General features: G+C 47.6%; 1 protein-coding gene across 1 annotated transcript; it reads left to right on the forward strand.

The window, feature by feature from the left end:
• Positions 1–13,116: 13,116 nt before the first annotated feature.
• LOC147689334 (uncharacterized) lies at positions 13,117–15,732 on the forward strand. The gene has a single exon (XM_086940071.1). The coding sequence runs from the start codon at positions 13,117–13,119 to the stop codon at positions 15,730–15,732; it is 2,616 nt and encodes an 871-aa protein (XP_086796197.1).
• Positions 15,733–16,054: the final 322 nt, after the last annotated feature.

Below are 16,054 nucleotides of genomic sequence, written 5' to 3' on the forward strand. Positions count from 1 at the left end.
GTTTGGGATGTGCAGATTTTCTCAGATGCGGCGGGCAGCAACGGTTTCGGTTTGTACTGGAACGGGAAATGGTGTGCCGAGAGTTGGCCCCTAGAGTGGCGCGGAGGGGGCCGGAGCATTGCCTTTCTGGAGCTTTTCCCTTTGGTGGTGGCGATTTGGCTGTGGGGGGAGGTGCTCGCACACCGACAGGTGACTTTCCATGTGGAAAATATGGCTGTGGTACAGGTGGTAAATCGTCAGTCAGCCAGGGACGAACAGGTGTTGAAGCTGTTGCGTGTGTTTGTGCTTGGCTGCTTGCGGCATGACATTGCTTTTCGCGCGGTGCACGTCCCGGGAATCGACAATGACACTGCGGATGCCTTGTCTCTTTCGCAGTGGGGGAGATTCCGTGGGTTGGCCGAGGACGCAGAGCGGGACCCGACGCCCATGCCGACGCAGCTGTGTCGAGTGGGCAACACCGGATGTTACAGCTGGTTCTAGGATCGTTGGCAGACTTGACCAGGACAATGTATTTGGCGGCATGGGGGGAGTTTTTGGCGTCCGGGGCGCGGTGGAGTCCGCCGGGAGCTGACAGACTGGAAGATGTGGTCCGATTTATGCTCTCCTTGATAGATAGAGGTCTCCGGAGGGTGACCATAGCGGGCAAGTTAGCAGGGATATCATTCATGGGAAAGCTGTGTTGGGGCTACGCACCTTTCGCGGGGGAGCTCGGGTCAAGGATGTTGGAGGGATGGGCGCGGGAGTGCGGGCGGGCAGGGGTGTTGCGGCAGCCATTGTCAGAGGAGCTGTTAAGGAGAGTGGTGGAGGTGTTGCATTTGGTGTGTATGGACGAGCGGGAAACGTACTTGTTTGCGATACTGATGGTGTGGATGTTTGCGGGGGCCTTTCGGGTGTCTGAAATGTTGGGCGGGAGAACGGGCCAGGGTCTGGGGTGGGCAGAGGTGCAGTTGGGGCACCGAGAAGTGCGCATTTGGTGCGGCAGTCTAAAACGGACCAGCGTTGTGTAGGGGCCTGGGTGACGTTGCAGGAGGTGGGGGGGACTGGCGTGCCCGGTGCGCTGGGGGTGGACCTGGAACGGCGTACGGCGGGGGGACGGTTTGGTGTTTCAGCATGCAGATGGAACTCGGGCAACGGGGCCGCAGCTGCTGGGGGTGCTGAGGAAGGCGCTGGGCAGGTTGGGGGTCGATGGCAGACAGTATGGCACGCACTCTTTCCGAATTGGGGCGGCGTCGGAAGCGCATCGGCGAGGTTGCGGGCGAGGGGCCGTCATTCGCTTGGGGAGGTGGTCCTCGGCTTGCTACCTGCGGTATGTGCGTCGCTCAGAGTTGGCATAAGGCGCGCACAGGATGTTGGGGGGTCACATTTACTTACATTTGTTTTTCGTTTCAGGTTCGGTGGCGGGTCCTGCGGCACAGGGTATGTTGATTTGGATTGTGGGCCACTCATTTGTGAAGAGAGCAAAGTTGCAGGCCCAGGATAGTTATTTCGGGGAGAACTTAGGCTTTAATCCTGCGCTGTTTCAGGTGGTGTGGCTGTGGAGGGGGGGCATGCGCTGGAAGGAACTCATGTCTACATTGAATGGTATGGTGCAAGGGGGGCGGTGCCCAGATGTGTTGGTTCTCCACTTGGGGGAGAACGATATGGTGCGGGAGACTGGCCTGGTTTTAATGAGGGCGATGCGGCGGGATTTGGCGGAATTGCGGAGACGTTGGGCCGGTTGTTCGGTGGTGTGGACGGAGCTGGTGCCGCGAAGGGTGTGGCGCGGGGCGAGTCGGCCACATGCGGTAGACAAGGCGCGGAAGAAGATAAACGTGGAAATGGTGCGTTTCTGTCGGCATTTGGGGTTTGCGAGGATTTGGCACAGGGATATTCACTATGATGCACCGGAAATGTTCAGGGGTGATGGCGTACACCTCTCGAGGATTGGGATGGATTTGTGTTGGAGTAAGAATTTTTACCTGCACAGCTATCCAAGGACACACCTGTCACCTGCACAACATAACCCCTGTGAAGGCCCTGCTGTTTAGAGGTTGCAGGCCTCAGTTACATTGCCCTGAGCACTGCCATTTTCTCTTAGCTTAAACAGAAGCAGAAAGCAAGTCTGACCCAAGATTCACCCAGCTGCTCTTGCCTGCAAGGACCCGCACCCCTACCAGGCCCCACCTCATTGTATATTTCTCACAAACAGCAGAAGTCAAGTTCCTCTATAACTCTTGCAACATACCCCACGTCCCCCACCTAAGCCATGAATAGAATAAGGGAAGTTCCCACCACAGCTACGTCAAGCCAGATATCCGATAAACTGAGGCTAAGTGTGGCGAAATAGTATCGCAGATTGCCTGATTGACACATGAATAGAACCCCTCGAAGCAATACTAACACATTTCTGTCGTCCATTGATAGTTTATTCTTAAACTTCCAGTCAAGTGGCAGGTCTCAGTCTAGACTGAAGTATGTACCACAATTACAGGAAAAAGGCCATACCTAACCCTATGGGTGAGAAAGGTAGAGAGCCGGCAAGTAAATGACAATGGACGGGTATGTGATACGTGGTGGCGTGGGATGACGTAATTATCGTCTCATGTGTTTTAGACAGTATAAGAAGGAGCCCCGCAAGAACATCAGCGGGCAACTCCTCGTCTGGTTGTAGGTATTCAGACCGAGAGTTGTCTCCAAGGGCCCTTGATCAAATGTTCATACTTTTGTGCATGTAAATATTTTACTTGTGTTATGTTTTAACTGCTATTTAGATAAGTCATTTTATATCTGCATATGTACTTTTTAACTTGTTCTCTACATTTAAGCATTTATACTGTGGTCTTAGGACATCCCACTGATATAGCATTTTGAGTGTACCTAATGATGATAACATGTACTCTGCATTCTAAATCTATCTTGCAGGATTACACTTATAAGCAAATGTGAGTATTCATCCATGTGAACAAGCACAACCGTTTCTAATCTGCCTCAGTGCTCATAGGTGTACTTAAAGCAAAATCTCTCTCTCTTAGCAAATGTTAAACTGTACTTTGTAAACTTAATCTGGTCCATGTTACTTTCAAGAGAATGCTGGGTACAGGACCAAGTACTATATGATTTTTATGCTATCACTGATTATTTCTAGAAGCTGTGTCTTCAAATAAATTGTACAACTCCAAGCTTCAGTCTCCAAAAGCTCATATGTATGTTTTTTTCCTGTTTTAGAGCAAGAGGTCCAGGACTGCCCCGGTGCAATTTAAGCCGCCCTATTCCCCTTAGTTCTCACTCACGGTCTCGCCAGCACGGCTTCTGAAAGCTGTGCGCTGAGTCCCCCTGGCCCCTCCTGCCCCTAGTAAATCATCCCCTCCAACAAGTGGTGACCCCGACGTGATAATAAGGAATTAAACTGACAGGATGCAGCTGGTTCCTAAGGAGGAAGTACTAAACTGCTAAACGACTCTGCAGCCGTCCTGCTGGACCATTGAGTGGGGAGCGCAGCGCTGAAGGGTAAGCATAATACATAATATTGTGTCTGCCCGCCGCTGCGCTATCTCTCTCTTGGGTGCGGCCGAATGGTGTGCTTGTTGTGATACAGCAGTACATCTGCCAATGGTCCAGGCTTCCTGTCTGTTAACCTTGTTATTTGATTCCGCGCAGAGGAAGGGATTGTGTGCTATGTGGAGACTGAACCTGACAGTTGGGTAATTACTGAGATACATGTGTTTTTGTTGCTAAAAGTAGCTTCATGTTTTTGCTGTTTCTTCTGTGATTGCTAAGAAGGATTGTAGCAGTCGAATTGTCAAGGCTTATTCTATATTTACTCTTAAGCGCGGTGCCTCTCTAGAGGGAGGGGACCTTTAATACATCTATTAGGTTTTTTAAGTGACCCTCTGAAGTTTCAGGGAAGGAGGACCGCACGTGGCAGGTCTCTCAGCTTAGTGGAGCCTCTCCACAGGGGGCGGGCCTTTGATACATCTGCAACAGGGTGTCAAGGAAGGAAAGGGTTGCGTCTAGCATCTTTTCAATATATTCGTGCAAGTGATCCTCTGTTTGATAGGAGTGACAGAGACGAGGTAATCTCTCATGTCAGTAGTCCATGAGAAAGAAGGAGTTTCAGCAGGTCCGATTAGCTACCGTGACCTTTGATCTTTCCTTAATTTAGCTGTGATATCCCCTGCTGTATGTCAAGGGAAGAGTTCTGTGCGGGACTAAGAAGTTTATATGCTCATGTTGTAGGCATTATATTTTTTGTCAAGCTAGACGTGGTTTATTAATTATTTTTGGTTTGCCTCACGTGTATAAGGAGCACTCTAGCACACTCTAGTGGCCATAGAGCGTGATTTTTGTAAAAGAATTGTTGAAGTGTTTACATTTTATTTTTCTCTTTTTAGATATCTGTTCAGGCACAGACCTGCATGTTAGCGCCTAGTGTTTAATGTTGAATATATTTTATAGGTTCATAGAACGAACTTGTGTGATCCTTACTATTTTCATGGTCTCTTTTGTTAGGAGTCACTGGCTGGCACAGAGGCTGACTATAGCGAGACTATACTATACTATTGATATATAAGCGCATTGTGATTGTTCATCTTTCCTTGGCTAAATTATAAACTGTGAACATCGAATTTCTGTTTATCACTGTGGTGTCTGGCCCCGTACCATCATTTTTACTTAGGGGGGGGGCCCGCTAAGTAGGGACTGCTGTGCACAACTGTGATGTCTGGTCCCGTACCATCATTATCATTTAGGGAGGGGACCCGCTAAGTAGAAGCTGCTGCTAAATATATTTTGTGACCATCATTTGAAGACTGTTCTTTTAGCGAGATTCAATAACTAGGGAGATTGTAAATGCATTTCTGTGTTTCCCATGTATGTTGATCTGCCACTGACTAACTGAAGAGAGTTTATAAGCTACGGCATTTCGAGCCCCACGGTTGTCACATATATATATATTTATTGTTTTCCTTTTTTCTTGCTGCTGTTAAACTGCGTGCACTTCTGGCATTCAGGATTTCCCCTTCCCTCTACAAGCAACTGCAGGCTTCACAAGGGAAGTCTCAGGGAATTGCTCGGCGTTATTTTTAGACTACAGATCGTTTAGAATAAACAAGAAATGTTTCTTTTTTAGCTGCATTCCACGCTAGGAATAGGATACATGAGTATAAGAGGTATCCAGTCATCATAGAAGCATTGTGTTGTGGTAAACTGCCCCGACCCCGAAAACAACTGACAGGAGGTCAACCTGCTTCTAGTACATATATACGCACATATAAACAAAGGGAGTACAGATGAGCCAGAGTGGGCAGAATCAGATTGAGGTGGTCCTGCACATATTGGATGATAAGATAGTGGCAATACAGAACACTGACGCACGAACAATAACTAAACTTGACAGACGCCAGATCCCCTTGGTAGCTAAGGCGTGGACACTGCTGGGACTCCCACTCACGCAAGGCACAGAGATAAAAATATCTACACTACATTTGACGCGACTGTGCCTCCCAGTGCAGACTCACACACCCCTCATTGACAATAGTCAACTCGTACGTGAAGTGTCACAGAATTCCACTTCATTGGTAGAGACACCACACATACCCTTGCAAGTGTCACGAGTGACCCCACCAGCACCACATACTGTTGAGGAAACCTCTATAGAATTAAGTCATTCAGTAGAAAGTTTAGTGAGTTGCCGAACTATTGACCTCACCGTCCCGCCCTTGGTGACCTCATCGTCCCTGAGCTCAAGCTGCCAGGGAAGACAGGAAGACCCACACGTTTCCCGTACCTCATCAGACTGCGAATTCTACACATTGCTCCTACAGGGACTGTCCATTCCCGACTTGCCCCTGGCCTGTGAGCAACACGCCCAAGAGCTGCACGTGCAGCTGGGGCAGCAGCCTTCACCCAGCATTGCTGAGCAATTGCAGAGACACCCCTTCACAACACACTGCCCTTTATTGTGGGCATATTTACAAAACCGCATAGTAAGCAGTGAGCACAGTTGTCAGACTTCTCCGCCACCACTTGCCCGCCCCCCAAGATAACTCTAGGATATGAACAAACAGCCCAAGAACCCACAGCCCAAGAACCCACAGCCCAAGAACCCACAGCCCAAGCACCCACAGCCCAAGCACCCACAGCCCAAACACCCGAAATGCCCACAGCACCCCCACCTGCCTACTCTGAATCTCGAATTTATCCCGAACTGGTTCTTAAAACGGACCTAGAACAAACTACAAATGATAGGGCAGCCGTAGGCTATGAAGATATCTCTGTCCCAGACCGTGATGCCTTCTCCCCAGACTTTTTAAATGGTCCGCAAGGAAGTAGACAAGATAGTGCGCAAATGCACCAACCACTGAGACCCGAAGTCCAAGTGATGCAGGGTGCCACATCTGGAACATCAGGTCAGATTGCAGGTCAGATTGATGCGCAGTTCACAATAAAGATGACTCCTGCATCCAGTACCCCAGGCCCCCAGCTAGATGAAGATGGAGAGAGTGATAGGGTCTCAGGTGGTTCACAGCACAGCTCCCACATGCCTCTCCCCAGACCTCACGGCCCAGCCCCGATGTCCATTGGAAGGGAACACAACAAATCTGAGGCCAGAATTAGACATTATGGCCCGTTTCTGACCCCCATTCAGCAGAATAGCGAAGCACAAACACTCCAAGAGGAGTGGCGACCCCTTAATAATGGTCCCAACAGACAGGAAGAGCGCCAGATACAGTTTCTTGAAGAGAACAGGGATGGCGAACAACGTTTCCCTGGCATAATGAATGAAAGAGATATCGTTAGGTGGAGGACAGAACAGGATTTATACCATGGAGCAGGCAGAACAGTTGGGGACATGCCACTCGAGCATTGCTTAGGAAATGCCACTGACAATGCACTAACTTATCAGCAGAGGCCCTTACAAAATGATAGAAAAAATGAAAGAATGACAGAACTGATGGGTGGGTTGGGCCAGCTGAGTGAAAGGCAACAACCACCGACACTCAATGAATTGGCAAGAGGTGCAAATGAGGCAAGGCAACACAGTGGTGGGATCCTAACAACAAGGCCACAGCAAAGGCCATGGATACAATTAGACTATGAGGCCCAGGGTGAAGCCCCACCACAGAGCAACACAGCAGCTAACATAACACAAGCCCCTCGCGCATCCCCTGACTACAACACCCAGAGGTCATTGCCACAGACATCTGTGCGCCAGGCATCACCTCCTGTAGCCGCACCACGCAGGGCCCAACTCAGAGAGGTAGACATTGATAACTTAGGACTGTCCAATGTGCTTGAACGGGCGGAAAGGAGGTACAGGCAAAAAAGGACAGAGGTGGAGAATCTCGCAGTGTTAGGTAACCATGGGAGACCTGACGACATCCTAGGAGAATATGATGTAACAGGTAAAGCACGCCTGCGCACCACGAGATCTAGAGCACTGTACAACATGGCCGTTAGTAGGCCAGGACGGTTGTCACCCAAAGATCTGACACCATATGAGATAGTGGTGCTAGGAGAAGGGAGTAACTATTATGCCGACAAATTCACAGATGACTTGGCAGAATGGACAGAAAATAAAGCCCCCCAAATGATGGTGTGGCCTAGGGAAGGGTCTTTTCACCCTGAGGACATGGCAACAGCTGAAGACTGTATCTTGAGGGGGGAGGGAGATGAAGACTGGGATTACAATTACATGCGCAGAGGCTTGAGAATATGGCAGAAATACGCACGCAGGTATGACAGCACAAGGCCCACAGGGGTGCTGCGCCAGCTGCCACTGCTATATAAAAATATCGAGGACCGTCCCATCTACACCCCTTGGTCCCTTATGGACAAGGACAATTTAAAAAAGCAACTTCTGCCCCTCACAGAGGGTGCTGGGAAGTGGATACAAGCCTTTGAGAAAAACACTGCAGGGGTGCCATTGGCTGCTGGAGATGTAAAAAGTCTGCTCGTTTCCCTGATTGGAGAGGATGCAGAGGAAATGTTCACACGTATCGACCACAGACTTTCCATCTCAAACTCGGAATTGGATGGTAATACTTTTAATACAATGAGGTCTGCCTTGTGGAGTGAGCTGCGTAGAAAGTTCCCTGATATCCCAGATATCGGGTCCCTAATGTCCCAGACAATGCAAAGCAATGAAGATCCTGCACAGTACATTACTAGAATGAAGGAAAAGTGGCAACAGGAGTTAGGAGAGAAATGGGATATAACGGGAGGTAATTGTAGGTTCTTCTACCATACAATTAAGAAGGGACTGCCAACTGCTGTGCAAGAAAAATTAGATGGAATAGTAGCAATGGAATGCAAACCATGGGCAGAAATACAACACCATATCATTCACTACTGTAAAAAGGAGCAAGAGCAGGAGAAGAAGAGGCAGGTGGCAATTGAAAATGCGGCAGCTAAATTGGTGCAACAGAAATTAAAGAAAAAGGAGGCTGTGGACACAATAATGGTGGCCACACCAGTGAGTCAAATGACTACTGTCACCCAATTTCCACAAAATGCCCAGAGCGCATTACAAGGAGACACGCAGGCAGCAGTCCAGCAGACACAGGCACAGCACCCCAGAAACAATCAGAGGCAACAACAGTATTATGATAACAGACAAACAAGGTCATCAGGAATGCGAGGAAGAGGTAGGGGGGTGGGCTATCAAAGACCCACACAGCAACCAGGACCCCCACTGTGCTACCACTGTCAGCGACCAGGACACATGATAAGGGAATGCCGCACTAAAATGTATGAAGAATCAGCAGGCAGAGGCCAACCACAGCAAGTCCAGGTACCAGTGCAATACGTTCAGCAGCAGACACAGTCACTGCAGCCCAACGTAGTGTACACCTACCCGTCTGCAGGACAGCAACAGCCAATGTTGCAGCAAGTACAATTACAGACACCAGTCCAACAGATACAGCCACAACTGGTTCAACAACAGGGGCCTGTGTACCAAATGGTGCCACAGACACAGGTTCTTGTACCTCAGGGAGCCACAGTACTGCAGCCCGCCAATCCGGTTCTGCAGGGTACAATCCAGCAACATCAGGCTGGAAGGTACACCAGCTAGGATAGCCCACAGAAGACCCTAGTGTGTCCCTTGTTGTCGTGCCTCACAAATATTAGAGAGGACCCAGTTGTGTATGTCACGATCAACAACAAAACGTATAAGTTTCTGATTGACACAGGTGCAACATTTTCCTGTATAACAGAGGGAGCACTGCCTATTTTCAATCAAAGTGCAGACACACAGGGTTTCTCTGGGGCAATTACAAGGGTCCCTTTCACCAAGCCAGTACCAATGAAAATAGAAGGCAAAAACATTCAGCAACGACTGCTTTACTCGACAGAATCCCCCGTAAATCTATTGGGCCGTGATCTTATGGCCAAATTAAACATGACAATTCATTTTGATGAAAAAGGCACAATGACTTGCTCCATCCCTGGCACATCACTGACAAGAATGATGGCTGTCACTGTGGACTCTTCCATGAGAGACCAAATTAGAGCTCGCCCAGTGGATGAACTAGCATTTTCCACAGCGGTGCAAATGGTCATTGCCAACTCACCAGAGATGGCGGGGCGCACTGTACAGCTACCCAAAGAATTTCTTTTCCGTCCTCAATTACAGGACATGCCAGGCCCAGACAAAAATATGATCCTAGGAATACAATGTTTTAACATGACACCAACATATGGTGTCTTTATAGCATGTGATGACTATGGCCAGTCATGGGCCAGTGTCATTTTTATTGAGCCTGGACATCGGGTAAGAGACATTACAGATCAGGAATTATTCGGTGACAGAGAAGACATTGTATACCAGATTCCAGTCCCCGTGTCAGTGACAGTTGAAATAAGAACACCAACACAACCCACAGTAATTGATACAGCACGTGACTCAGACCTAGCTCAGGTGCCCAACATCCTTTGGACTACAGGTCCCAATGATGTGGGGCTCATTCGATCAGCAGAACCATTCAAAGTGACGCTGAAACCTGACGCCATTCTTCCCAGAGTGCGCCAGTACCCTTTGTCCAAAGAAGCCGAAGAAGGAATAGCCCCAACAATTCAAGCATTACTGGATCAAGGTGTGATATATCCTTGTATCTCACCTTGCAACACCTGTCTTTTTCCTGTGAGGAAACAACAAACAAATCAATGGAGGCTAGTACATGATCTTCGCTCGATTAACAGCATAGTGATACCTGAGTTTCCCATCGTCCCTGACCCTTCAGTGATCCTTACTAACATCCCACAAAATGCAAAGTACTTTTCCGTCATTGACCTGAAAAATGCTTTTTTCAGTGTCCCACTGCATCCTGAAAGCCAGTACCTATTCGCATTTTCATTCAGACATAGGCAATTTTCGTACAAAAGGCTCCCTCAAGGCTATTGTGAGTCCCCCAGTGTGTTTAACAGAGTTGTCAAGGATGACTTATCAAATTTCCAATGTGACAGCACCTTGCTGCAATATGTCGATGACATACTCCTCTGCAGTGCGACAGAGCAAGAATGCAGAAAAGATACAATTGCTCTGCTTACAACATTAGCACATAGAGGATACAAAGTAGACAAGCAAAAACTACAATACTGTCAGGAAGAAGTACAGTATTTAGGTCAACTGATTTCAGCATCAGGAAGAAGAGTTACACCAGGAAGAGTAGAAGCAATAAGGAATACTCCAGAACCACAGACAGTTAAAGACATGCAAAAGTTCCTGGGACTAGTGAACTATGTCAGACAGTGGATCTTTGATTATGCTACTATAACTGGACCACTCTTGAAAGCTGTCAAAATGGCTAAGGACAGGCATAACAAGATTGACTGGACACCTGAAATGACATCAGCCTTTGTAAAATTAAAAGATGAGATTACAAATGCACCAGTGTTGGGATCTCCTGATTATACAAAGGAATTCTATCTGTTCACACATTGTAATGGACAGGTCATGACAGCAGTCCTCACCCAGAAATACCCCTTGGGTCCCAAACCAATTGCATACTTCAGTGGCATGTTGGACTCAGTGATGAAAGGCCACTATCCTTGTGAACAGGCTCTTTCAACAGCAGCATTCGCCGTTGAGAAAAGCACCCCTATAGTCATGGGCTCCCCTCTGACGCTGTACACTGAGCATGCTGTCTTTGCAATAATACAGAAAGCTAAAACAACTCTTACCACACAGAGAGTGTCAGGATATGAAGTCATACTGTCATTACCATCGTTGAAGGTTGTAAAATGCCACACTGTGAATCCAGCCACGTTCTTTGCACATCCGATTGCGACAGCTGACGATGACACCCATGATTGTGCCACATACTGCCCAGATGAGTCAGGCACAGCAAAGGAAGACCCATTACCAGACAGTGTAATTTACTTTGTTGATGGTTCTTCTACGATTGATCAAGAGACAGGGATCAGGCATACAGGGGCAGCTGTAGTCAGAGCACAACAGAATAACTCCTCAGACACTCTGGACATTGTACAGCAGATAACATTACCACCCCATTACTCAGCCCAGGCAGCTGAGTTGGTGGCATTAATAGCCGCCTTGAAGCATGGAGCTAATGAAAGAATTACTGTGTACTCTGATTCAGCATATGTCACCACAACAACGCATTCCAGCATATTGAGATGGAAAAGGCGCGGGTTTCTTAAAACAGATGGCACGCCTGTAATGCACAAACAGTTACTTGCAGAACTAATTGACTCCTTGACACTGCCAGCAGAAGTAGCAGTAGTGAAATGTGCAGCACACACGAACGGCCAAGATTTTGTTTCCAGAGGAAATGCAATGGCAGATTGGGCTGCTAAAGCAGCAGCAAAAGGCCAAAGTTGTACACAACAACCATCCCCGACACAGACTGACTGCACCCCCATCTTGCTTGCCAAAAATACGCCCCCAATAGCGCAGGAAGATATGCAAAACGCAGATGAGGACACCAGTAAGTCACCACTCCCAGATACACCCGACCCAACATTTCCATATACAATTGATGACACACAGCAGTTTGACATCATTGCACAGTTGCACCTCAGAGAGATACAAGAAAGTGCCCAAGCTGAAGAAAAAGAGTTATGGAAGAAGAGGGGAGTACAACAGGATGCCTCAGATTTTATTTACAGACAGACAATGACAGGGAAGCCTGTCATGCCACAGGCTCTTTTGCAAATAGCACTTACCCAGCTGCACCTTCCTACACATGTCCCTCGTGATATCATGTCCTCTAACCTGCAGGCAGAATGGTTCATCCCCAATGCACATGAGCAGATACAACTCTTTGTCCATCAGTGCCTTATCTGTCAGCAGTATTCACCCAACCCAGCTATGAAAACAGTTGCTTCAACAATACCAAGGCCTAAGGGTCCCTTCAGGGAACTCCACATTGACTATGTGGACATGCTTGACAGATGTAACAACTACCGATACCTCATCGTGGTAGTATGTCCCTTCTCACGATGGATTGAGGCTGGACCTTGTGTCCATTGTGACGCAAAGGCCGCAGCTACCTTCCTACTTCGTGAGGTCATATGTCGCTGGAGATTACCAGAATCTATCCGCAGTGACAATGGCGGCCATTTTTCAAACTCCATCTTTGAGACGATAGCCACCATGTTAGGACTAAAACATAAACTTACTTCAGCCTATCACCCACAGAGCAATGGTATTTGTGAGCGCCTCAACGGATTGCTCAAAGCCAAGATCAGCAAAATAAGTGCCACTATTGGAAAGAAATGGCTCTATTGCCTCCCAATTGCTTTGTTTGCACTCAGGAACAGCCCTAGCTCTGATCATCACCTCACACCTCACCAGCTTGTCACTGGCAGATCAATGAATATGGTTGTTCCTTCCACCAGACCTAAAGTAGACAATGAAACGTCTTCTGAGATTGTGAAAGCTGAATTATTTGATTATTTGTGTGCCCTAACCCGTGCTGCTAGGTTTCTTTCCATTCAGACATCCAAGACAAAGAAAAAGGACGGCACAATTTCCGATGAACTTTTGCCTATCCGCCCTGGAACACAGATCTTCATAAAGAAGCAAGTACGGAAGTGGAGAGACCCTAAGTACGAGGGACCATACCTGGTCATTGACTCTTCACCCACTGCGGTCCGAATTGCCGAACGCAAAGCATGGGTTCATTTGAACCATGTGAGGATCCACCCGGCACCAACAGAGACTTGAACATTTATCGGAAGGAGGGCGTTCTATTTCCCTTGACGATCCAGGATAAAGACTATGGAGAACATATGAGAGTCTACGGGATAAGAAACAGCAACAGGCCAACGTCTCCCTCCAGGATCTCTATTAAAAAGATATGTATATTATCATTGTTATTCTTTGTTATGTTCGTTGCTTCAATGGCTATATTCCATTGGCTTGCATTACAAGCAGAGAGAGAGAAGGCTATATCAAGTCAAGTTAAGCCTACCATCTCAGTAGGATATCACATGCCTAAAACGAGTCCTGGTAACATACTAGATGAAGAATACACCAGCAATGGCTGCACCACCCCTGTACCCACGACACCTTCCACACCGTCTGTAGACCACACCGAGTGGGACAGGGTACTTGATATCACTGTGAATGCCCCTGGGAAAGGTGTCCCTAGACGTTTCCGTCAGCATAAAAGGAGTGTCAGGTATAAAATGGGTCGCAATAAAACACCAAGGAGATATACCCCTCGCACACAACGTAAGGAGAAAGACACAGAACAAATATCAAACTGGGTTAGTGATCTCCAGGACACAGTTGTGTACACATTCGAACAACACTCTATGCCTGATTTTTTCTCCCAGCGCCCTGGTATGTCAGTACAGAATGATGGTACCCATAATGCATTGTTAGATAATATGTGGTACAGAGACCTGAGGGAGGTGGGAAGGAAAGCCACGAATGATTCCTGCTTTGTGTGCTCATACATTCCACATGCTGTAGGTGCAGACAAATTGCTCATTCCCAAAGAGATTCCACCGGCCACTGCCAAATGTCTCCTACACCTGTTCCTTTGCCGCATACATGGTCAGATACAGCTCCAGTCAGCAAAAATTAATACAGCATTTGTAAACGTCTCAGACTGGGACAACAAGTATGTTACGTTCACTGTTGTTTCTGACCCAGTAGAATTTGAGAGAAGAATGGAAGTTTACCATGAAATGGGAGTACCTGCCAATATGATACAGGTCTGGGAATATCAGTTTAGAAAATTAGGATACTTCACCTTCCCAACACCCCCATCAAAATGCCACTCACCCGAATCCCAACAGACTAACCATACCCATAACGCATGCCCTTGTCAGTGGAGACCCATTCTGCGCCTGAGGGCCAATATATATTTTAATAACAGATGGAATGGGCCACATGATTTAATATGCAAGGCAGCATCCTTAGGTAGCCCGGTTGAAGGTCAGGAGCATAAGCATTATACAAATGAGACTATTGGGAGGGAATGTGCTGAGATATGGGCACAGGAAACTAGAAGATATGCCCTCAATGAGGGTACAAAGTACAAACCTAAAAGAGCATACAAACTTAAGTCTCCTCTCCTTTGCTTCCTAGGTACCGGAACAGTGCCTGTGGGCCGAAACACAAACTGCAGTCACACAGTGTTTAATTTTGACCTCCAGCACGGTACCTCTAGTCTCATGGACATCTACTGGGCATGCGGCGAGCACATCTACCTGCAGCTGCCCCCCCACTGGCAAGGACTATGTTCCATTGTGACAATGCATGAACTACATCTTGTTGTCCCTGCAGCGAACATTTCCCACATCCACACACACCCAATGGCAGATGACGTTACCCTGCTTCATCATGGGAAGAGAGAAATAATGAAATACTTCTCAGATGGCCCTTTTCATAAAATACCTCAGGATTACAGACTCTTCAATGATGCCGAACTTTTCTTTGGGGGAGTTATCCCCATGTTCCAGACTAAAGCCAATGCTCGCTGGCTGCAAGTGACCAGATATGAACTAATGCAGCTTATCAACAACACCCGGGATGGGTTCAACGCCGTGAAAGAAGAACTTCGACCTCTACGACTTATGGTTCTAGAGCACAGATATGTTCTAGACCAGCTAACAGCAATGAATGGTGGTGTGTGCGCCAAGGTGGGAAAATCCTGCTGCACGTTCATTTTAGCGAACGACGCTGACAACGGAACACTCACGAAGGCCATCGAGGATTTGGACAACTTGGGGAAAGAGATGCATGAGGAAGGAGGTGCTGAAGCAGATCTCTTAAATGGCTGGTTCAATTTGAACTGGATGCCTTCATGGCTGTCTGCAGTGCTTAAATTTTTAATGCCAATTTTCTGTGTACTGTTATTGTTGTGTTTTGGATCACAGATACTGATATACTGTGTAAAGAAATTTAGTTCTAAAATGATAGGGATGAATTATGCAGGCTCAGGTTCATATACTGGAATTCGTAGGGCTAAGGGAGATGATGGAGAGACGACAATGATGAGCATAGTGGAGATGACCATTCCTGACTCCCGCCCATTGCCAGACATTCCTGTAATTAGTCAATATCAGGCCCAGGTGCATAGAGTCCCACCACGTTCACCACAGGGGGACTTGATGCGTCCCTATGAGACAATGTGTGATAACTTAGGGAAGACAGATGCAGATTCAGGAAAAGTGCAGGACAAAGATTCAGAGGAACAGCCTCTTTGTGACTCACCTTGGCCACTTCCCCCATCTCCAGCTAAGTATGCAGTTAGAATGGTGTTTAAAGATGTTTGATTAGTTCGAATTTCGAACTTGAGGGGGGAATGTTGGAGTAAGAATTTTTACCTGCACAGCTATCCAAGGACACACCTGTCACCTGCACAACATAACCCCTGTGAAGGCCCTGCTGTTTAGAGGTTGCAGGCCTCAGTTACATTGCCCTGAGCACTGCCATTTTCTCTTAGCTTAAACAGAAGCAGAAAGCAAGTCTGACCCAAGATTCACCCAGCTGCTCTTGCCTGCAAGGACCCGCACCCCTACCAGGCCCCACCTCATTGTATATTTCTCACAAACAGCAGAAGTCAAGTTCCTCTATAAATCTTGCAACATACCCCAC

This window comes from Lissotriton vulgaris, chromosome 10 (genome assembly GCF_964263255.1).
Source record: "Lissotriton vulgaris chromosome 10, aLisVul1.2, whole genome shotgun sequence".
Classification (NCBI taxonomy): Eukaryota; Metazoa; Chordata; class Amphibia; order Caudata; family Salamandridae; genus Lissotriton; species Lissotriton vulgaris.

Bases quoted from the DNA above. Each gene is read 5' to 3' on its own strand.
- LOC147689334 (XM_086940071.1), top strand. From the start codon at position 13,117: ATGGGTTCATTTGAACCATGTGAGGATCCACCCGGCACCAACAGAGAC.